The sequence below is a fragment of the Eretmochelys imbricata genome, chromosome 6 (genome assembly GCF_965152235.1).
Source record: "Eretmochelys imbricata isolate rEreImb1 chromosome 6, rEreImb1.hap1, whole genome shotgun sequence".
Lineage (NCBI taxonomy): Eukaryota > Metazoa > Chordata > Testudines > Cheloniidae > Eretmochelys > Eretmochelys imbricata.
Window position 1 is genome coordinate 102412736 of NC_135577.1, and position 24683 is coordinate 102437418.

The following is a 24683-nucleotide window of genomic DNA, read 5'->3' on the forward strand; positions in this document are numbered from 1 at the left end:
TTTCCAGGAAAACATAAAGACCCTTTACCCATGTTAGTTAACTCCTGGTTTCCCCCTGCTCCCAACAGTACAAATTCAGATCCCATATCTACACCCTCTTCTGCCTCCTCCTCCTTACCTCTGGTGACATTTGCCCCAGAAAATGTCCCCCCCTCCATCTCCATCCTCTCCATCTCCCACACCCATCCCCATCCTCTTATGCCATCATTCTTAACCTCAAACCCATCCCCTTCTCTTGCTGTCTCTCGAATCCCCATTCCATCTCTAAAAATAATAACATCCATACATGACCTCTTCATATCTCCCTCCCTCCAGCTCTTGGTTCTTACAGAGACCAGGATTCCTTCACCTGACATGGCCTTAGCAGCTGTACTCTCTTACGGAGGCCTCTCCTTCTTTCACACTCCCTGCCCTGGATCAGGCCTTGCTGGGGGTGTTGGCCTTCTCCTCTTCCATTCCTGTCACTTCCAACTCCTCCCTTCTCCCCCTTCCCACTCTATCTCCTCTTTTGAACAGCACTGCGGCTGACTCTTCTCTCCTCTCCCCCTCCACGTTGCTGTTGTTTACCATCCACTCAACTCCCCCAAACATCAGCCTTCCTCTCTGATTTCAACCTGTCTCTCTCTTCCTCTCCTGACAGTCTCCCACACTGATCCTCAATGACTTGTTTTTCCATGTTGGGGACTCTCTGACCCCTTAGCTCCACGTTTCCTCGTCCTCACCGCTTCATCGCACGTGGGCCCTGGTTCAACTCTTCCACTCTCCACCAAGCTTTGCTCTCGCTCTCTCTAATCTCTCTCTTGCGGAGTTCCCCCTTTCCAACTATTACCTGTCACACTGCCCTGTCACTTCTATGATTTCCAGTGCAGCAGTGTGGTTGATTTCTTATCTGCTCTCAGCCCTCTCTTCCTTGCCGCTCTCTCTCCCCCATTTCTTCCACCGATATGGTAGTCAATTCTCTCCTTGTTTCATTTTCCTCCATCCTTGAATCAGAGCTCTCTCTAGGCTATGTCTAAATCTTTCTGCATGACATGTCTAAGATACAGCCTTTCCTATCATTCCACACCACTGAAGCGCTTGTCCCTCATCATCTTACAACTTGATTACTGCAACAGCCTACTCTCTGGCCTTGGCAAATGCAATCTTGCCTCACTCATATCCATTCAGAATGCTGCTGCAAAGATCATTCTTGTACCATGTTGCTTTGACCATACTATGCGTCTCTTTGCATCCCTTCACTGGCTCCCTCTTTATTGTATCAAACATACCTATTGTCTCCACTGTCAAAGGCCTAGCCCCACCCTACCTATCATCTCTCATTCACTACCAAGGTGTTGACTGCCGCTTCCAGCTGGCCCATGATATGAGCCTACATCACCCACTCGTTAAATTTTCAAACAAGCACCTTCATGCTTTCTCCCAAGCTGCTGCTCATGGTTGAGAAAAGTTTCCTGTAAACATCTGCAAAACTACCTCATTATCCACCTTCAACTTCCTCTCGAAAACACTCCTTTGCTGTGAAGCCTACAAAAAAACTTAAAAACAGCTAGGCCACCAGTGTGCCGAAACCATTGTTTCCTTGTACTCCCCTTGACTACCTGTCTGAATCCATTTGTTATCTCTTGTCTTATATTTAAAGGTCAGTGTTTTTGTTCTGTTTTTGTACAGCACCTACCACGGTGGAGTCCTGGTCGGTGACTAGGGCTCCTAGGTGCTATGATAATATAAATATTAAATAATAACTTCAAATTTTCCCAATCCCATCGCTTTCAGCCTTCAAGCTGTTCCACTTTTGCATTACCAAGCCTCTACCACAGTGTACACTCCTGTAGAATATTAGCAATAATACTTATAGAGTCCCCCTACTTGCCATAACAAATTAATTGAAATCCACCTTCTAAAAAACCTCAAAGGGATTAAACAATTGAGTGGTTGTAACAGAAGAAGTTTGGAAGGTAATGAATATGGGCCAACAATGGCCATTCTAAAGCAAGACTTTTCTACAAAAAAGATTTCAGCTGCTTGTTAAAAGTGGGGAAAGAAGGACTGAGACTGATTTCAGGTGGGGGAAGAGAGTTCTACACCAACCGGGCTCCCACAGCAATGATCTCCTGACCAAAGACAAACGGCAGGACTGTTTAATATCAAGTGGTATCTAAATGCAGATATCCGTCAGGTTCACATTCTAGGATGTTTTGAATGCAGCTTCCGCTGTGAAGGGATTTGAAAATCTATTGTGGTAGTTTTTTGTCAACTGCTGCTCACACAGGTCCAGGAAGACAAACCAGCCAGCCTTTTCCTAAGATGGATCTCAAAGTTGCTCTGGGAGGGACATTACTAGATAGGGGGAGAAGGATGAGGACTGGTGACCTCTGAAAATAGAAAGCAACACAGCTACATCTACACTTCCAGAAGAACAGGGGCCCAGAGAACAGAAGTACTCAAGAGAACAGAAGTACTCTCCCCTTACATTCCTTTTTGTGGGCATGCTGTGCAAGTGGCAATTGCAAATGCAAAGGTGCCAGGAATACAAGCTGTAGTGGTCCATGGACTGGAGGGTAGATTTATTTTCTGACTAAAAATAAAACAAAACATCCCACTGCTGCTGCTAAGCACAGCAAAAGGAAACCTCATGCTGAGACTTATTATTCTGGTGAGATGTTTGTTACACCACGTCGTTCCCAGTCAACGCTGGCTATGCAATTTTCCTTCTATGGTAAAACTGGTATTTCTTCCCTGGCTTTTGCAAGGAGGGAAGGAAATGGGCATTTGGCATAAAGTCAAAACCTAACAACAAACCCATAATTTTAGAGACGTGCACGCTGGGAGAGATCATTTTCATTATTCTGGCTAAACCCCAGCAATGAACTCGGAAAGTCAAACATTAGCTCAGTGGTTCCCAACTTATTTTTGGTGGCATTCTCCGTGCGATGGACTAGCAGAGCAGGGTGCCTGTCCTGGTGTCCCTTAACAAAACGCCTGGCATGATTGCTAACCATCCGTTGTCTCGTTCCCCCACCCCCATCTATTCTCTCCTTTCCTTGCTTCCCTCTCCTCCTCCTCTTCATTTTCTCCCTTCTCCATGTTTTCTTGTGTATTTTTGCCTCTTCCCCCACTTTCTTGGTGGCAGTCCCTTCATCACACCACTTAGCAAATGGCTACTCAGACAGCACTGCTCTTGGTGCAAGCATCCACAGCTGGCTCTGTGGGGCCTTGCCCATGTGTGCTCTCATGACTGAGCTGAGTGCTGCAGGACCAGAGGACAGGAACACAGCAGGACAAGAGACACTCCCATGTCAGCCTACGTACGGGCTGCACTGGAGCAGAGACCCAAGGAAGGTCGCTTCCAAGAAAACCCTCGCTGCTCTTCCCCAGCTATGGGAGCACATGGGGAGTGGATACAGAGCCAATCTTCCACAAGAAGAAGGATGAGCCAGTGGCTAGAGTGCTAGTATAGGACTCAAGAGACAGGGCCAATTCTGTGTTCTGCCACAGACTTCCTGTGTGATCTTGGGCAAGTCACTTAGTCTCTCTATGCCTCAGTTCCCATCTATGAAATAGAAATAATAATCCTTCTTGATCTCACAGGGTAATGTCTGGATAAATACACACACAAAACATTGTGAGGCACTCCTATGGTAATAGGGGCCACACAAGTACCTGAGATAGAAAGAACCAGCTTTTTCTCTTTTCTCCCCATCCCCCAGACTAGTCCTAGTTTGGGAAACTGCATGTACAGTATCAAAAGAAAAAAATGTTATGGAACTAACAATGTCGGGTACAACTCGAAGGAAAAAACTACCCGAACTACTCACCGGAAAGAGGATCTTTGCCAATCATTAAAACATTTGGTAAATGCATTACGATCAGCTGCTGAAGGACCTCCTAAATGAAATGGAGAATTGTAAACAAGAGTCAGTCAAGAATCCAAATCAATTAAATCACACAAAATACACAGCTCTACTGATTTGCAAGGCTTCAGCATGCTGGCAGTTAAGGAGGTCACAAGGTGAAGTCTCACATGAGACATAAATCACTCTTTGATGATGGCTACAGACTCCACAACTGAGATACACCAATGGTCTCTTACAATGATGGTTAACGTAGGACTTAAGGGTCTCACGATATGAATAAAAATGAATGCAAAGTGTTGCCTGGGCACAGCCATCCATCACACCTTTCCTCCTGACAAGACCTTTGTTCATTTAGTGCTCAATCCATAGTTGCTGCCATTTTTCTGGATTTACAGCTGCAGCATATTGACCAAAGCCATGTAAGCCATTCTGGTATGGCTGGTTAATTCAAATAATTGATCAAATTATCTCATGGGTCTGGACATTTTAAAGATGGCTTGGGGAGGGGGAGGAGGAAAGAAAGCTATTAAAGTGATCTCGACTGCTGTGAGAAATTGGACTGAAAAGCTGTGATTCTTTAGGTATAGGAGAGCTGACACCTGCCTAAATACTAATTTTTCCCATCATGGGTCTTGGGCAAGTGTAATTTTAATTTGGGAGTGTGTGGGGAAATCCCACAATAGATGGAAAACAGGAAGTCACGTTACTTTGGCAGGTTCCATTTTTCAAAAACTGTCAGCTGTTTTAAGCTGAGCAGGGCCTTGGAGTACCAGAATGGGTCATGAGGAGATGGACTGGTAGCCAGAGGGCAGGTGCAGTGGTCAAAGGTGCATGACAAGTACACCACAGAGATGACATTTATGGGAAAAATTGCTGAACCATGTGATCCAGGAATATTTTGCAACCTAGCATGAAGATAATTAGCACTCGTTTGGGACAACACCACTATTTCTCTCTCTCTTTCCCCTCCCCCGAATAAAAAGATGGTCTTTTGGTTCATGCACTGGACTGGGACTCCGGAGATCCAGATTCTCTACCCATCTCCCCCTAACCTTTGGCAAGTGCCTTAACCTGCCTGTCTCCATTTCCCAACCTACCTCACAGGATACTGAGAAGACAAATTCATTAGTGTCTCAGATATTATGGGAATCAGAGCCATACCAAAGACTATAAATAAGCACTCTCTCTCTCTCTCTCTCTCTCTATATATATATATATATACACACACACACTTCTAGAAAGAGTCACCAATTCATCCAAACACACTCCCCCTTAAACTACTGGATTGTTATTTCTGCACTTTGAGAACCATCATAAAAGGAAAACTGAATTTGAATGGGTAAGAAAATCATTCACTGATCTAGCAGTGTCTAGGGAAACTGGAAGGTATTTTTAAAACCATTTTGGGTGCAATATGTTTCATCTTTTCTCTGCTCTTAATTTAAATAAATAACACATGCTTAAAGCAATAGTTAGCTTGCATAAAGAAGAAATGTGTTAATACCACAGCTGATACCTTTGGTGATGTTAGGAAACAAGAATTTAACCAAACACTACATTGCATCAAGATTTGTGACTTGGACTGACTGTTTGCTGAGTCATTATCCAAATGTTGTATAGTACACATTTTCAAGACATGCTACACAAAAATTCATTTCCACTTGTTGCCAACAGGTGCAAAACAAATTGGATTTCACAGCACATGGCCAGAATATGATACTCTGCTAATCAGTTCCACAATGCATTGTCTTCTTTGGCAGATGCTAATTCTGACAATTCTGTTAATGAACTTGTCTCTTATTACTGAGTTCCTTGGCAAACGAAAATTTTGTTTTCAATCATCCAGCGCATGGAGCGGCCCTGAGGCAGGAATGCATAAAGAATTCTTGTTGTCTTTGTCTAATCATCAGATCTCTTGCTATTTAACCAACAGAGACAAAAGGCACTGGGGCTAAACTTTATGTAGTTAACATTCCACACACTCCTTCTGCAAATTATTATTTGATTACACCATCCAGTATTTCAATGACTAGCTTCCCTTTTAGTTGTGTGATTTTATTCTCTGTGAGGTGGCATGCAAGAATCTTTGTTTAGGTGTTACTAACATAAGAAATGGGCCCAAACTATGAACATCACATCAAACCATGATTTCCTAATTCAGATTAAAAGATTCCATCTGATGCAAGAGATTGTACCTATTTCTCTCTGACCTGGCTTTAAGCTAAAGAACAATTATCTTTACCTGTGCTATTGGCATCATCTTAGGTTAATAATAATAATAATACTCTTATAGTAAATAGTAAGGCTCTTATATGGAGCTTTTCATCAGTAGATCTGAGGAGGCTGGTATCATTATCCACCTTTTACAGATGGGGAAACTGAGGCACAGAAGTGAACTGACTTACCCGAGTCACACAACCGGCTAATTGCAGAGCTGGGAATAGAACCAGAGTCCCAGTCCAATACTCTATCCATTAGACCACACTGCCTCCCTCTAACAAGATCACAGAATTCTTAAAATAACTGCGTGTGCATCAATATATCTTTTATTTGCTTAGTTTTGGCATTTCCTCTCAGCTTGGACAATGAAAATCCATCCAGCCAGTTTTACTTTCAGATCCTTAATGCTGCATTATTTGAGTTGCACACAATGAAGGAAAATGTTTGTTTAAAGGCAGATGTTTTCTACTGGAATTGTAAAAATCACAAACATTTCTATTAGCCGAGGGTTTTGAAGACATCAGGATTTATAAAATATGGAGCAATTTTGAGCTTTGAGCGCACTCACATATGACTCTAAAATGAGCTGGAATGTTTACTGTCCCAGTGATTTGCAAATCAACTATAAGTAAGACTCCCCCGCCCCCAAATGAAAGCCCTTCAAATTCAACCTGGGCTCCAACAACGGAGCTGTCTTCTTTACAGCTCGTGAATCATCAGTAATAAAAAGATTCTGTGGGCCAAATTCTATTTTCAGTGATACAAGCCCGCTGTCTTCCAATTATTACAACAGGAGTCAATGAACAATAGCACTTGAAAACGAAATTTGGCCCTACAACTGGAACTTAGTTGCCAATAAGCAAATAGTAAATACAGTGCAACTTATTTCTAAAGGTGTAGTAAATACTTGTATTAGGCAATGTCTACACTTCTGGCAACGTGCAGTGCACAGACATTGCCGCGGCATGGATATACATAGCACTGTAGATGGTGACGCACTGCTTGGGTGATTACGGACGTGCTAGAACTTTAGGGTATATACCCTACACAGTTCCCTACAAGCCCAAGCAGTGTCTCCTACGTCTACACTGCTGTTTTTAGCAGTGTAACGTCCCACTGCCTACTCACTATCAGAGCCCTTCACTTCCACATGTATCTACACATCTCAGTGTGGACGCAGTTTTCCAGTGCGGCATGTAGCTACATGTACACGTACACGCCACCGCAAGTGTAGACAAAGCCTAAGACAACAAGGAGGTTGTAATATTTGCTAAATGCTTGGAGCTGGATATGGATTTTGAAACAGAGGAGTCCGAAAGAAACTGTACATCTCCTCCACTTCCCCTCCCCTCAAGACATTACACTGTGTATGGTAGCCAATGTGAGAGGAGAGTCACTAAAAAGAACAGTGAATAAAGAAACTACACTGTCCAGAAAGACTGGTGTTCTTCAGAGCAACAGGGAGGGGTGGTACATAATAAATCCTCCTTTCTCCTAGGAGAGAGCCAGTTAATGATTTTAACAGCCAAACTAACTCTTGATTAAAACAATAAAGGTAAGAGCAACAACATATGGTACCAATCTCCCTTAACTATAAGCTATTAGAACAATTAGTGGTAATGCTGTCAGCTTTACACCTGAGGCCACTAACCAACCAAGTGGCCATTAACTGCAAGTCATAAATCATTTCACAGAGATTACGGTTTTCCATGTTTCTTTGTAATGAAATTTCCATGAAAAAACAATTTCGATACAGGAAGCCCCACGTATGGGATCCTATTCAAACAGCTCATTACTCAGTTTTCAAAGCGAACGAGGTGATATCGGAAACCAGCCTCTCCCAAGATCAGAACATCAAAAGGCTGGATGAATTTTCTGAAATCTAGGACCCTTTTATGGTATTGGCAGGTGCCATATTGAACTTCAAAGACCAAGGCTGTCCCATAGCTAGCAGAAATTGACTTAAACCAAGCCCTATCCCACCCACAGTGAAACACCCCAAACTTTAAGGATGTTTGGCTTCAGATCCAAACTGCAGGTCTATTCCTATTAATTGGTAAAGCACCCACAAATCATAAGAGTGGCTTAAGAATCATGAGATGTTTCTAAAATAATAAATTTTGTTGGCTTCTTGTCATTTGCCTTCTGGTTTCTGAGCCTTCAGCGTGCTTTCATGTCATATTTTAAGCTCTTCTCTGCAACAACTAGGACCAAAAAACTCACTTTAAAAAAACGAAAGTTGAGATTCTCCTGCAGTTCCTTGATTGCAGCAGCTGGGTATTAAGACTTGCAAGAGCTGGCAACATGGCATTACTAGGAGTCTGAGTCATGGATCCCCCTTTATTTCATTCTCTTTGGCTGATAAGTGTTCTAATTTATTCCTGAGGAGTTTCTGAAACCTCTAGTTTTCTTTTTTACTAACCCAGGATTACTCTCAGGATATTTGCTTGTCTGTCTTTGTAGGCAGATGGGATGTAAGAGCATTTCCCATTCTTAGCCTGCATGGTCATATATTAATATTTTATTCAGCAACAGATTAGATAGATCCTCTGAAGTTTAGAAGGGAACTTTCTTGGGCCTACACAACCCTATTCCAGGTCAGACTCTTAAAAATACCTGTGCGTCAGCCGTGCAAGAAACGGCTCCGTTAGTCTGGCGTTTCTAACAGCTTGTGTGCCGATGGCTCCAAGAAGCTCAGAGTTTGGAGTTTCTGTGATAGAACAAGGAGGAGAGCCAACCTTTTTGTCTTGAAGAATTTCTTCATCTGAACTTTCAGAACTTGAGTACAAAACTCTGGACGGTTTCTGTTTTTTACTTTTAAATGATTTTGGAAAAATAACTTTTTCCTGGTTCACAAATAAATTATTCTTTTCTATTTCAGAAGCTCAGGGCTGGCAGGTAGGCTAGACTTCTGTCCCCTCAGCAGTGAGGGAGAAAGCTGATTCAGACGGGTTCCTAACTGGCATCTCTGTATTAGGAAAGCAAGGTTGCTGGGAAAGGTAGTTTCTCATGGCAGCCATGGTAAGTCCAGAGTGAGGAGCAAGTGGTTTCAGGGAAGCAGCTCTGAAGTTTATAACAAAGCCCATGACTTTGCGACCCCAGCTCTAAGCAAAGCATGCTAGGAAGTACGTAAAACTGGCCTTTCCACAGCTGAGAGAGACCTGGAATGATGCAGGTTGTGCCAATGAGTCTCTCCGTCTCTCCTGGGGAAATAAAAACAACTTTCTTTTGTTTGCTTGTATAATCCTTTGCTTTATAATGGCAGACCCCTCTGATGAGTGTCTGAACCAATCAGACTGTGGATACATTTTTGTCTTTTAAGTAAACTTGAAATAAAGTCCTGAACAGGACTGTTTTTCTGTTTACCAGTTCCAAAGCTGGGCTTTGGGGTTTTCTGCTTGTCTGTTCTGGGAAACAGAACTTAAAATGCCCAGTCAACCAGAGATGGGCCAACCCCCGAACCACAAAGACGTGCCTCTGGATCGGGGGTGGGAAAGAAGACTTCTGCTGCAAGTAGGAAAAACCTTAAGAGGCTCATTTTAAGGCTATGGGGAAGCTGAAATCTTACCAGAACAGCCTGAAAGGTTTAGGTGACATGTAAATTCAAACCCCAAACTGAACCTCAGCCCTGATTCAGCCTCAAACCAGAACCCTGGCCTAATCAGGATCCAAACACTATCTCCTCAGCCCAGCTGTACTGTCCATTTACATGATTTTCAAGGCTACTACATGATTTACACAGAAGCTTCTCTCTACATCACAGTACAGTGTTAATGTACAGTCACCATTAGCTCCTCCTGTAGATTTAAATTAACCTTCCCCTGAATCCTAAAAAAACATGTAGGCACTAAATAAATTATCTAAAAGTTGCAGTCTCTTGGCCCCTGTAATTCCATGCCCAAGCCAGATAAGTCCACTTAAGAATACTATTTAACTAGAAAATGCTAATTGCCCAGATGACTGAAAGCCAAATGGCCCTTTCCTACTTACTCAATTACCATGAGAAATAGCATCACCAGCTTTATCTTCACCAGAAAGACAGCTACTGACTCAGAGCAGCTAGTTTAAATTTCAACATAAACTCAGGCCGCATAGAGTGGATGGGGCTAACAGAAATATTAAGGCTTGTCATGAGTTTCTTTGAGTTCTTAATTATACATTATGATCAAAGTTCCATCCCCCTATATCTATGACCTTAATACGTGTACTAGAAAAATAAAACTATGCACCTGATCCTGGAAACATCACCTGGAGTGGGACTACTCACTGTAGTAAGTACTACACTCTGGGGCAGCTCCTCAGCTGGTATAAATTGTCAGAGCTTCAGTGATGTCAGTAGACCTCTGACAATTTATACCAGTTGAAGATCAGCCCCCCCAACAGTAAGTGTTGGCAGCTCTGGATCACGATAGCAACTGATGGCTTCATTCATTATACCTGGCTATCACAGAATCTAGGGGTACAAATGGGATGAAAATTGCACTGACTAGAGAGATAGGCCCCAAGTCAAAGAGGTGATTGGATTCAAGGTATTTTTGATTCAGAGCAATTTCTAATTTGCTAGAGAACATACAGAAAATAGGCTTTTCTTCAAAACTAATTTAATCATATTAACTCTAAGATAAACCTAAATGTTTGATTTTTTTTATATGTCACTGAAAACAGTTATTTTTAAAGTAGTAACCTGTTGCTTGCAGACTGCAGAAAGAAAAACCAGTAAGGAAATTTGATGTTCAGTGTCCCAGCTGGGATAAAAGTTACAAACTGACAAGTAAATTGGATTTTAAAAATTATTTCAGTTTTAATGAGCACAGGCGTTATTAGTTACATGAGTAAACACATTAAACATACAATGTTATAAACCAAAGTGACAGTGCCCCTTTAAAGGGTTAGACAAGATAAAACAAGTTGTTGCTGGGAAATTTCAGTGCAATTAAATACAAACAGATCTATCAAAAATCTCTTAATATACAACTTACAATTTGCACATACCTGAGCACAGTTCTTGTACAACGAGGTACTTGTTCCCGAGGTAACATATTATATACACAACAAACTACCTGATTAAGAACTTTGCTTACTTCTACAACATTTTTATTTATTATTTGATGGACAATAGGATGAGAAGTGTTTCAGGGGCGATTTTTGAAAATGCGCAACTTAGAAAGCACAAGTCCAAATCCCCATCAAGTGGAAACTAAAACCCAGTAAAATAGCAGTTACTTCATCCGTTGAGAATAATCAGCCCCGACAATCATAGGCCGGAATTTCAGCAGGAGGGCAAAGTGAAGGAATCATCTCATCTTAACTATACTATGTGTATGTGGGATCCAGATAACTGCAGTAGCAGCCAAAGGAGAGAAAAGTAAACCCAACATAGGAGAGCATGAGCAACGTTCTATTAAAAAGTTTAATAGGGTCTCGGCAGCATACAGAGGGTTATTCTATAGACAACTGGCACTATAAAAAGAGAACCTCCATAAAGCCATCTTCCACCAATCCAGTGGCCCATTACTGGTCAGATACCATCACTAATGATCAGTGTTATGATTGTTATTTGTATTACGGGAGCACAGAGGTCCCAGTCAGAAGCAGAGCCCTAACATGCTTCATGCTGTACTAACACATTAAAAAATAACCTTTGCCCCGGCTAGCTTATCATCTACAGACCAATTGCAACAAAGAAATGTGACAAACAATAGGAGGCAAGGGAAGACAGTAGGGTTGCCAACTTTCTAATGGCACAAAACCGAACACTCTTGTCCCGCCCCTTCTCCGAGGCCCCCACCCCCTGCTCACTCCATCCCCCTCCCTCCGTCACTCACTTTCCCGGACCCTCACTCACTCATTTTCCCTGTGCTTGGACAGGGAGCTGGGATGCAGGAGGGGGTGAGGGCTCTGGCTTGGCGTGCAGACTCTGGGGTGGCGCTGGAGATGAAGGGTTTGGGATGCAGTAGGGGGCTCCAGGCTGGGGCCAACGGGGTCAAGTGTGGGAGGGGGCTCTGGGGTAGGGCCAGACATGAGGGGATCAGGGTGTGAGAAGGGGCCCCAGACTAGGACAGGGGGTTGGGGTGATGGGGTGCAGGAAGGGGTGATGGTTCCAACTGGGACTGTGGGATCCGGGGTCGGGCCGGGGATGAGGGGTTTGGGGCGCAAGAGCGGGCTCTGGGCTGGGGTCGAGGGGTTCAGAGTGTGAGAGGGGATTCCTAGCTGGGGCAAGGGATTTGGGCGTGGGGGGGGGTTGGGCTCCAGGAGGGAGTTTAGGTGTGAGGGGGGGGGGTTGGGCTCCAGGAGGGAGTTTAGGTGTGGGAGGGGGCTCAGGGCAGGGGGTTGGGGTGCGGGCTCTAGGATGGAGTTTGGGTGCGGGAGGGGGCTCAGGGCTAGGGGAGGAAGTTGGGGCGTGGGAGGGGGTCTGGGCTACAGGCGGCGCTTACCTTACTCAGGTGTCTCCCGGAAGTAGCGTCATGAAATGTTCCTCGATTCCTAGGCGCAGGGGTGACCGGGGGCTCTGCATGCTGCACGTGCCTGCAGGCACCACCCCCACAGCTTCCATTGGCCGCATTTCCCAGCCAATGGGGGCTGGAGAGCTGGCACTTGGGACGGGGGCAGCCTGCGGAGCCCCCCCTAACTAGGAGCCAAGGGACATGTTGCTGCTTCCAGGGAGCCAGTTAGGGAGCCTGCCAGCCCTGCACCAACCAGACTTTTAATGGCCCGGTCACTGGTGCTGACTGGAGTCGCCAGGGTCCCTTTTCAACCGTGTGTTCTGATTGAAAACCAGATACCTGGCAAGACTGGAGGACAGAAGAGGTGGAAAATGAAAATAAGATCCTCTGGTTATAAAGAGAGAGACTGCATAACTAGATTATTCCTGAAGGTACCAAATTTATTATTATTATTTTTAAAATAAATAAATTGGCTATTCCCGGCTGGCACACAACGAAACTACCACTGACAGGACGATGCCTTGCAGAAATAGCAGCAGAAGTGGGTCTTGAAGAGGGTAGGAAAGAGGGCTGGGGGGGTTCTTATCAATGGAAATAGCTGATTTCATAATGTGTAAGTCATATAACAGAAGTTCTGATTAAGATGCACTTCTTGGCATATATAAGTGGCTACTGAAATATTATTAAAATATGGCACAATGTATTGCATTTTAAGATGTTTGTTCCATTCCTTAAAGTTTGAATTCATTCCACGTAAAAAGCGTCTCCCTGCAATTTACATATCACAAAGTAATAAGGACAGAAAAAGCTATTTTATCAAACAAAATACAAAAACTGCCATGCCTAACAGTGTAAAAAAAAGGATTCACAAAATATAGGGTGCACATTTTATGATTACTTCTACATAGTAATTCAGTATGACACAAACTTTATTCCCTCACCTCCCTGACTCAGAAATGTCAATCACGTATTTCCATATGATATGCAGCACTGCAGTTGGGTCCTAGAGGCACTATTGATTTGACCCTGAAGGGGAAAATCCAATTGTCGAGGTCTGTGTCCTCCAGGTTTTATAGCCAGCAGCACATTTTACTAATTCAACCACTCGTTGAAAATAAAAACTTATTGATTTAGCCTCAAATCCCTTCAAAGCCCGTGCAAGTGACTTCACATGCTTATAACAGTATCCAGACAAATTACTCTAGACTTTTATTTAATTCCGCCTTCAGATTGTCCAGGGGCAGTTTCTGCAGTAGCAGGGAATAACAAACTGTGTTGTGTTAAAGGGCTGTCACTTAAAATTACAGCTGTAACCAGCTAAAATGCAATCCATCTGTTCAACATACATTCAGTTAATCTGTGGTGGTCTCAAGGGCCCATAATGATTTAACCCAACACATGCTGAAAAGAAATAAAATTAAAGCGCTTTAAAATTCTGAACAACAGCAGTAAATACCTATTTAAACAAAAATCTTTTTTCCATTCACAATTTCAGCAGGGTGTGTGCATGTGCATACCTTGACATTGTACATCAAATTCTAACACTGAATCATTAAGTATATTTCAATTTTTAGGTGGAAATTTGCTACCTACTTACAGCAGCCTTGCAAAATTGCCATGAACATTTACCAGCCCAGCAACAAATTCTATCAGGTTGCCTGTTAATGAGACGAGTGTTAATGACAAATGTAAAAATAACATTTTACTTGCCCATCAAATAACCATTCACCCTGGTAAGTGCTTGCAAAAACTGCTTTTATTATAGTTTTCAAATAGGTGATAGTTTTCTAACTCTGTTCATAGAGAAACCAAAATACACAGCCATTGCTACTACAGACACCTCTTGGCATAGAACACCATTTGATGGTAAATTCTTCCACTGGATTTGGTAACATGAAGTGATCAATTTGTAAGATGGCATCTTAAATGTCAAGATCAGCCTAAGATACAACTTACTTTCCTCTCCCCAAAAATAAACAGAAACTGTTACAAATAAATTTAAACCATGCTTAATTTCTGCAACACATGTAGAGCTTACAACTGAGCGGTGGGGCTGGTCAAAATGGCCTAGTGTTAGTGCTCTGCACTGCAAATGAAACATCTGGATTTGAATCTTGTTTCATGCTCACCAGGACTGGGATTGCTGTGGAAGCAGAAGGTTCAGCCCCTGAACAGTGTGGGGAAGAGGGAGTGTCCCATGCTGCTCACCAGTTATTAATGTGTAAAGTTAAGTATCATTCATGGGTTTCAAAGAGGAATCCATCCTGTCCTTTTAGAGGTAAGGTAAGGTCTGAAGAGGAGGATGTTGTACAAACTGTACTAAGGAGTGGGGAAGTACACGGACCTGACAGGTAGGAAAGAATTAGAACAAAGAAAATGAGACAAAGTAATACAGCCATATCCAAAGATATCAAGTGCCCCTCTTCAAAACACAGCTCCACACACAAACAGCCCCTTTACCAAACTCTGACCCAGCTACTTTAATTTTAATATACATGGGGCTCATTCTTGCTGTGCTTTGAAAAGAACCACATGCACTGGGGAAAATATTGTAATGCAAGCTGCTGATCCAAGGGCTAATACCAGGAGAAAGCAAAGCCTGCCACAGGCTGGAGCCATTTCCAAGTTTCTCCACAGAGACGCTGAGATGTCAACTTCAGCTTTCAGAGAAGCTCAAACTCCTGCAATGCTAAACTGAGAGCAAGCAAGAAAAGACAACAAACAGGAACATAGCTGGATGTTGGGGAGGGGGCAGTGGATCAGGTGGTGGTCCTTGGGGGATTTTAGAAATGACTGGTCTGTCACGACTAATGTTTCAGTAAGAAATGAAAATCTTAGCAGACATTTTCAAGTTCAGAATAGCTGTATGAATCAGGCTTCACAAATGACTCCAAATGGAATGTACAAAACTGAGCCAGGAGCACACAGACCAGTCATTGCAAAACTGGTAATCAGTGTATCCTTCTCTGTGTCAGTTTCAGATTGAAAGTCTGCCAGTTAAGCCTCAAAAGAGACTAGGGGCTATAGCCTGCCACTCTTCCTCAGAATGAGTAGTATCTTATTCAGCAAGTAGCCCTACTGATTTCAATGGGGCTACTCATGGAGTACGCATTTCTCAATGTGAAGAAGTGTGGTCTTAAGTACATAAAATGACTTCAGGGTTGCTTGGATATAGAGCTGCTAAGTTGTTAAAGTTTTATAAAGGGGAATCATTTACTTTCCTCAATTTACCAGGCTAACACTCATTTACCATACAAGAGTCATGAGACAATTCATTAATGTTTGTAAATTGCTTTGCGATCTTTGGCTGGATGGCATTAGGGAAATGCAAAGCATTATAAGCAGGTACCTGCAAACTAAGCAGCGGTAGATATATGGACATAGGACAGTTACTGTATGTATGTATGTATGTACTGGAATAAATCAGATAAGTAAATGGTTTCAAAGTGATGTCTAAAGTATAGGTCAGAGTTCTTCAGATCAATAATAAGGTATGTAGTGATCCAACCTATGGTTAATGTAAGTTGGAGATCTACAATAAATTCTGCCAGTGGTAAAACCATATGCTCCTGGATTAAACGGGTTGTGAGTGCGGTCTAGGAGTACCAGAGAAAGAAGTAGAGCCCTGCATGGATACAAAATTTGTATCTGCATCCAAGCCACGATCCGCAAATATGGTCCGTGGATAGCCGCAGATTTGCAGGGCTCTAGAAATAAGTGAGCAACTTGTCTATATTGGTAGGTTAGGAAGGAAGGATTAGATTTTTATGGGTAATTGTTGGTAAACATTGATTTCACTGTACACACACAAACTGATGAAAGCATATTGCTATTGATAAAAACTGAAATCTACAGATAGGCAAAGAAAGAAAAATGCTGCTTAAGAGTTTATTAGATTCCCACCTTAATATGTATAAAACATGTTGTAATGCTGGCAGTAGCAGAGCTGATGCAGGGGCTTTACTTTTTGAATCTTAACATCTGCTGTCATTAGTCTGCCTTCCTTCCCCATAACTGTTAAAATTTAAATTGATAAAAACAGAAAAAAATGCTTACAAATAAAGCAATATTATCCATCACAATTATAAAAACAAATAAAAATCTATTGGTGACCATCTTACTTTCCTCTCCCTGAAAAAAAATAGAAACTGTTAAAAATAAATTTAAACCATGCTTAATTTCTGAAACACATGTAGAGCTTAAAACTGGCCTCAGTTTGCAATAGAGTATAAAACTTTTTGTGTTCATGCAGCCTATTTTATAAATATATGATTGCAAACTAACCCTAGCATTACACGTACGCACAGAGACACAGAGTCCAAGCGGAGAAGACCGTATCTTCTTACTCAGACAATACTACACATGGACCAACAGCGTAGCCATGAGAAGGTGCAGAGATCAGTGTAGGATTTGTAGGAGAAACGAGTTTTAAAGAGTCTGGAAGGAAGAAAGGATAACTTGGTTCATGTTATTTCAGAAGCTGATCTGAGCTCAGAGAGCCAACCTGAAAGAAGGTCTGAAACCAAGAGGGCCAGAAGAAGACAAAGGGAGCAGTTAGGTGGCAGGATATGCATGGAGTGAGTTGGAGGTGGGAGCCAGTGAAACCGGTTTTTACTGCTAGTTGCTATGGCTGTGTGTAAAAAAGGTACCCAAACAGCTCATGAGATTAGTTTGCTTCCAGGCTTCCCTGCAGAAAGTCAATGGTATAAAATCTTTAAAATAGGTATTGGAAGGAAAGATTCCACTTGGTTCTGTTAGGCTTTTATCTAACACAGGAAGACTGTTGGTAAGTTTTAATAAGGGAATGATGAGCGGTCAAAATGGAGTCTTGTTTTTAAAAGGTAGATTAATTTTGGGGCCTGTTGATTTAGAGTGCCCCTTTATGGTTTGGATTAGTTACATACAGTATTGCTGCCAGGATCTCTTACCAGAGTCAGTGCCTATCTAATTTATCCATTTTTGGAAACCTTGAAAATCATCCACCAGCAGGTCATTAGCCAGAAGATTTATCCTATTCTACAACTGTGCTGTGCAAGTAATTTTTTTCTTGGGGGCCAATAAGGAATCTTGAGGCAAAGATCATGCGATTCTTCTAAGCACAACTCTACAGCAGTGCTCTCCGTCCCTCACCTTGGCAAAAGCTAGTAGGGGAGTGGATTGTCACAGGCTGGTAATTTGCACAGAATTCCAAGGGCTTTGTACTGATGGAGAAGATGAAGCACAAAAGCAGTAAGTTATTTGCCTAAGGTTACACAGGAAGCCTGCGACAGAGCTTCAGAGCTTCTTGAGAAAAGATCCTAGAACTCCTTACGCCAATGCCAGTCTGAGCTCCAGGTCATGCTGCAATTTTAATACTCGATCAAGTGACAGAAACTGCTTAGTAGCCCTAAAAAAAGAGGGCAGCACAAAAGGGAGCTAAACTTCTGAAAAAGGTTCCACACCCTCAAAACATCCCCCTCACGCCACTGAGCCTTTTGGATTTTTCCCTTTAGGCCACATCTACACTACAGACTTCTGCCAGGATAACTATGTGGAGTGTGCAAAAAGAACAGGAGGACTTGTGGCACCTTAGAGACTAACAAATTTATTTGAGCATAAGCTTTCGTGAGCTACAGTTCACTTCATCGGATGCATACGATGAAGTGAGCTGTAGCTCACGAAAGCTTATGCTCAAATAAATTGGTTAGTCTCTAAGGTGCCACAAGTCCTCCTGTTCTTTTTGCGGATACAGACAAACACGGCGGCTACTCTGAAATATGTGGGGTGTGATGAGTTGTGATCCCTGACTGACAGAGCAGCGCTGGCAGAAGCCCTTAGTGTAGATTCAGTTTTGCACTTTACTGTTATAGCTTGTTTCGCTTAAGGAGGGCTGGAATAAGCGTGCTGGGAAAAGTGCAGTTTTTCCAGTATAAATTGCATCTGCACAGCATTGCTGATATAGCATACAGCATACTGATACAGCTATTACAGTAAAGGGCTCCTAGTGTAGACATGGCCTTTGTTTACTAATATTTTCTGATGGCTTGGCCACTATGCATCCTTTGGAGGAGGGAGGAGTTCTTCACAGCAGAGCAATGCCATGTGAAGATGAAGACAGGCATCTGCAACTGACACTCAGCTACTAATCAAGTAGATTGCTGCCACAGATTTGTTTCTTCAAAGCAGAGTCATGTGTGGCCCAGAGACGATTGTATCATATCACCAGCAGAACAAAATCTCTGTTTTTTTGCAACTTGCTGCCATCAAGGCACTTGAAAGAGAAGCCTCCCCCCTTCCATTCCAAGAGACCTTTCACTGACATCTGTTCACTTTGTTAACTGTCAGCTTGAAGTTACCATGACAAAAAGAGAGAGCGTTTCCACAGTGAATAGTCCCCAGCAGCTACTAAATGCAAGCAGAGTCAGAAGAAAACCAGGGGCACCAGAGAAATGCCTCAGCTTCCGCCCCTGCATGGAGATCTCTGCTTTTACCATCTCCTCTTTCATTTGCTGCCTTAGCTTATTATATGATGTACATTAAGAATAGCAAAAATAGCCAAGCTTAAAAAAAATCGAGAGCAAGACAGACAAGGGAAGCTGCTTTTATTGGTCAGAAAAAACAATGGCTTTCTTAATGGAACAGACTGACTTGTTCTGTGACTACATCAAAGTCCAAATGGAAGACAGAGGGTTGTTGGAGAGCAGAGGAAGGACACAGTCTTGCATTACTTTAACCCTTTAAGCTCCTTAAGGAGTGCAGTACATGAAGAATGCAGGAACTGGTCCAGAAAAATGTGCAATGAGCAGGGACATACTCCGGAAGCTTTGTTTATGCAGTGGTGACAAAGCTAATACTTCCCAATGGAAATGGTGCCCTTTGCCTCATTGTTAATGGCACCACATCCTGTCCATGCATCCTGGAGCCAACTTGCATCTAGTTAAGCAGGGAAAGTTTCAAGACATCTCCACCTGGTTTACTACAGGCAAAGGCAAGAAGCTAAATCATTAGCTGCTTACAGTTCTGATGTACTGTCTGAGTATAACCTGATACCAGACTAGTAGCTTTTGCAAGAGTTAGAAATTTTGTATTGCAATAGTAATAACAAGTCTGTGCAGATACTGAAAGCTGAAGTCAAATTCTGACTTGATGTGAACAGGAGGCACTGCACTGGCTTTAACAGAGTTACATAATCTTTCAACTCAGCCCCATGTGTTAGCAATTGTTCCCTGCAGTTTGCAACATGCATGTGTGTGCACCTGAATGTCATCATGTGCAGCAGAACATCAGCATTCGATTTCACACACATCCCAGAAATTATGCCATTAAAAATTAAACAGTTTGCCACCCCGGGTGATTGTTGCACTGTAATATTATCTCCTATTTTAAATAGAGAAAGGTACTACTGTTGCTGTAAAAATTGCAGAAATTTTTTTTTAAACACAAATACAGTCATCAGGAAATATGATTTTATCAGCTGTCCCAATTTTTTGCTTACACTTAGATTATAAAATAGTGTGCAACCAAGATGTCTCTGTGTGTAGCTGTTAGGAAAGGCTGATTTATTGACTGTAACCCACCCATGTGCGTACATGTACACACAGAGTGCCTATACAGTTTTAAGGAACACTGTGTTTCAGACTTGCCAACTTTAGCAGTGTCCCTTTAAAGATCTGAAACTACTGATTAGCCCTGCTTAATACAATCTGTGTAATCTACTGTGGATCTTACAAATAACTAGCAACTGTTAACATTAATTAAATCAGCAGAGCTTTAACTTCCCCTTCTCCGCTCCCTCCCACCAGGCTCTCCCTGGAGTCCCTGAGTTAAGGATGTTCTTTTAAAGCAGCACTAGCGCATGATTTAGCTAGAGTTATTATTTAAGTGTCATCCTTGTGCATCTACGATGGAAAGCCATTAAATAATTTACATACATTTTTAAAGGGATTTCCTCTCCTCTTTTTGACTTGCCTTCTCTAATACCTGCTGTAGTCCTGACACGGTTAATACTTATAAAATCCTGGGAATATCCATGAAACCCCAAGAAAAATTTAGAGGGTGCAGCTGCATTCTAGGAGTTCCTTTCTTCCACCATCTGTCACAGAGACAAAGGTAAGCTGTGTCACTAGGTAATTTATTAACATTCACAAAAGATTAAGTATCTAATACCTCTGCTATGCCAGTGTTAAGGCTTCCCAAGCATTACATTTTCAGTATTGCCAACTCTCACCATTGTAATCTGGAGTCTTGTGATATTTGGTAAAGCCCCAGCTCCTGGAGTCAGGTAATTATGTGACAAATCTCTACTTTTATTTGAAAAATAAATAAATAAAGGTTTCTACCTCTCGTGGTTGAAGAGAAAAACTTGGAAAAACGTGACCCTCTACAGCAGTGGTGGGCAAACTGCGGCCCATCAGGGTAATCTGATTGTGGGCCGTGAGACATTTTGGTGACATTGACCGTCCGCAGCCTGGCCCCCAGCAGCTCCCATTGGCCGGGAATGGCAAACCACAGCCACTGGGAGCTCCGGTGGGGCTGTGCCTGCAGACGGTTAACGTCACCAAAATGTCTCACGGCCCGCAATCAGATTACTCTGATGGGCCGCAGGTTGCCCACCACTGCTCTACAGGTTCAAAAACTAGAAGGCAAATAAAAAGAACTGTGCATACATTATTATTTAAAATCTCATGATCTGGGGGGGTCTGGCTTATGATTTTTGAATGCGTGGGATTGGAAATACGGCATTTTCCTCAAAGGTAGCCCATAGGCTGTTATGAACTAAGAAGACAGTCAGCCAGAAGGAATCATAGAATATCAGGTTTGGAAGGGACCTCAGGAGGTCATCTAGTCCAACCCCCTGCTCAAAGCAGGACCAATCCCCAATTTTTGCCCCAGGTCCCTAAATGGCCCCCTCAAGGATTGAACTCACAATCCTGCGTGTAGCAGGCCAATCCTCTAACCACTGAGCTATCCCTCCCCCGCAAAATATTATGCTTGCTACAAGTCAGGAAAAGGGAGAGCTGGGGAGTTACCACACATGTCCTACCGAAAGCTCCCTGCGTTACTAATTTAATTTCTCAGTTATACTTCTTGATCCATGGTTTCTTTGGATTTAACAGCTCGGGGCTGGGAGAGAGGGACACTCAGAATGACATTTCCTAGATTGACAAGTTTCAGAGTAGCAGCCGTGTTAGTCTGTATTCGCAAAAAGAAAAGGAGTAGTTGTGGCACCTTAGAGACTAACCAATTTATTTGAGCATAAGCTTTCATGGGCTACAGCATCCGATGAAGTGAGCTGTAGTTCACGAAAGCTTATGCTCAAATAAATTGGTTAGTCTCTACGGTGCCACAAGTACTCCTTTTCTATTTCCTAGATTGTTAACATTTGCAAAGGTGCTGGCGGTTGGCAAGACAACTACGATGCTTTAAGACAATGTCCGAAAGCAGCCATGTGTTTCTCCCACCACGCCCTTTACCTGTGCTGCTGGAGATCAGGATTACTGTGAAAGTAACACAGTCAGACTTGGAACTAAGGAAGAAACACAAGAAGATGTATATCAAATGATCTGTACTCTCTCTTGGCCAGATCATGAAACAACAGGAGTGCTACTGCGATGGGGATGACCTCCCAGCCAGCTAGAAGCCGAGGGAGGGAGGACATGAAAGGGACTAAATGTTAAATCCCCAGAAAGAATGCTTCAGGGGCAAGGAAAGAATCAAGCCTCCGAAGGCTGAGGGGATAACGGTGCCTCCCATGTTCTCGCTCTAGGAGGGTTTTAAATGCTGATTTACAAATAGCAAAGGCTGAAGGGAAATAAGGCCAACATTTACTAACCTTGGTGCCTAAAGTTAACTCCCCCAAATCCATATTTAGGCACCTAAACAAGTGACCTGATCTTCAGGTGTGCTAAGCAACCCATAGCTCCAATGGGAACCCTGCAGATCCTCAGTGCCTTTCAAACGCAGGTCACTTATTTAAGTACCTAAATATAGACATAAGGGCTTACCTTTAGGCACTGGAGTTGGAGCATTTGGGCTCAAGTCTCCTTAAAAGCTTAAAATAAATACTAGTGTAATATTCACAAATATCTTGATTACAATCCAGTTTAAATTTCTGTCATAATTGCTAACAATTGATGCAAAGCTATAATGGTTCAGTACCTAGTGCCCTCTCCTCAGGCCCGCCAGGGATGTGTGTGCGCAAAGGGGGCAATTGCCCAAGGGCCTGCTCAATTTAAAAGGGCCTACCACAGCAGCAGCCAGGAGCCCCAGGCCCTTTTAATCACCCGAGCAGGCCACAGGGGTCCTAGGCATGCACGGGGTGATACTGGCAGCGATTAAGTCATCTGGGCGGGCACGTGGAAGCCCTGGCTGTGCCGGAAGAGCGCCCATTGACTGTTCTGCCCTGGGACCTGCAATTGCCTCTCCTATACTGTGTTGAGTCAACACTGCAGCTAATGGCAAGAGTTTGTCTCTCCTACTGCAACTAAGTTTAGAGGGGTGTAAAATCAAGTCAGAAAAGCACAGCCCGAGCAAGTAGTTCAGTTAATACTTGGATGAGCAAGGGGATTGTTTATCATCTTTCATTCTTGTGGCACACAAAAACTTTGCAAAGCACAAGTGTAACTAGAGCAACACTGTGTTTATTATGAGCTTCAAAGAGTTGAGGGTAAGTGGTGGAGTTAGGGGAGAGGAGTGTTTTGTTCTGGTTTACAAACAGCTTTTCACATCACTTATTAAAACTTCCCTGAATCATTGTTTAAATATATTTATACTAAGGTGTCAGGTTACTTTGTCAAACCTGTTCTTTGCTGAGAATGCCATGAATCAGTTGACTCTGGTGAATGGCTGACCTGAAACTGGAGAGCGGTGGGAATTAGCTCAGTTGCTTACCAAAGGAAATGCTGCAGGGAAACAAATACGTCTTGCACTCTTAAAATCTACAATTAAAGTGTGTTACATACAAGGGCTGACATTTTCAAAATTCCACGCTTAAAGTTAGGCATCTATAGTTAAGTGCCTAAATAAGTGACCTGATTTTTCAGAGCTGAGCACACACCGCTCCCATTAACTTCAAAGGGAGTAGTAGATACTCAGTACAGTATGTCTGAAAAATCAGACCGCTTCTATATAGGTGCCTGAATGTAGATCTGGATGACAAGGTACCTTCACAGAAGTAGCCCGATTTTCACATATGCCAAAGTCCTACCACTCTCTTTGAACTGAAAGGAAGCTGCGTAGGGTCAGCGCCTCTGAAAAGTCAAGCCACTTATTGACATGTCTAAATATGGGTGCTAAAAGTTTAAATTTCCAAGATTGACAATTTTGATCTGGGTGCTCAGTTTCTGTACCTGATAATGATAATATGATAATAGCCACTTATCTTATGGGGGGCATAGGAATGTTTGTAGAGCGTACTGAAATCCTCTGATGCAGTGGTTCCCAGACTTGTTCTGCCACTTGTGCGGGGAAAGCCCCTGGAGGGCCAGGCCGGTTTGTTTACCTGCTGCATCCGCAGGTTCGGCCAATTGCGGCTCCCAGTGGCTGCGGTTCGCTGCTCCAGGCCAATGGGAGCTGCTGGAAGGCGGACGCGGCGAGTAGACAAACTGGCCCAGCCCGCCAGGGGCTTTCCCTGCACAAGCAGCGGAACAGATTTGGGAACCACTGCTCTGATGAATGGTGCTACATAAAGTATTTATTAGACAGGAATCCCCAATACCCACAGATAATGAGAAAGCTTGCACCCTGACCCAAACTTGATGAGTCACGCTGATCTCTAGTATTAACATATATACATGTACAAATGAAGCAGAAGGGAAGAATTTATTGCTAGTGTTCCAGATCAGCAGATTAACAATTCATTGTGGATTATGATTGAATGCAATACCATGAAATAGAGAACAGCCATTTTAATCTTACCCAAAACTAATGCAGACAGAAGCTGTGCAAGCTTTTTCAAACAGCTCTGCCAATACAACTCCGCCCTGAGCTGCAGCGTTCCTAGTATTTCAAAGCCCAGGCCTCACTAGAGCAGACTGTCCATTTCGTCCAACTGTGTGTCAGTTTTATGATCTGCATAATAGGGAGCAGGAGGAAATTAAGTTTTTCCACTTGTGATGTAAGATAGGATTTGAAACCAAGTCAAGATCAGGAAATTTTGCCACCTCTCCATTTTCCTCAATAAAACAAA

The 24683-nt window shown here is 42.9% G+C and overlaps 1 protein-coding gene across 1 annotated transcript in view; it reads right to left on the bottom strand.

Annotated features, from left to right (window-relative positions):
- CCDC88C (coiled-coil and HOOK domain protein 88C) overlaps positions 1 to 24683 on the bottom strand; it is a 125443-nt gene that overhangs the window by 70576 nt on the left and 30184 nt on the right. The window contains exon 4 of the mRNA XM_077820005.1: positions 3816 to 3885. Within this exon, the coding sequence (XP_077676131.1) occupies positions 3816 to 3885 (70 nt within the window). The remainder of the gene's footprint in view (positions 1 to 3815; positions 3886 to 24683) is intronic.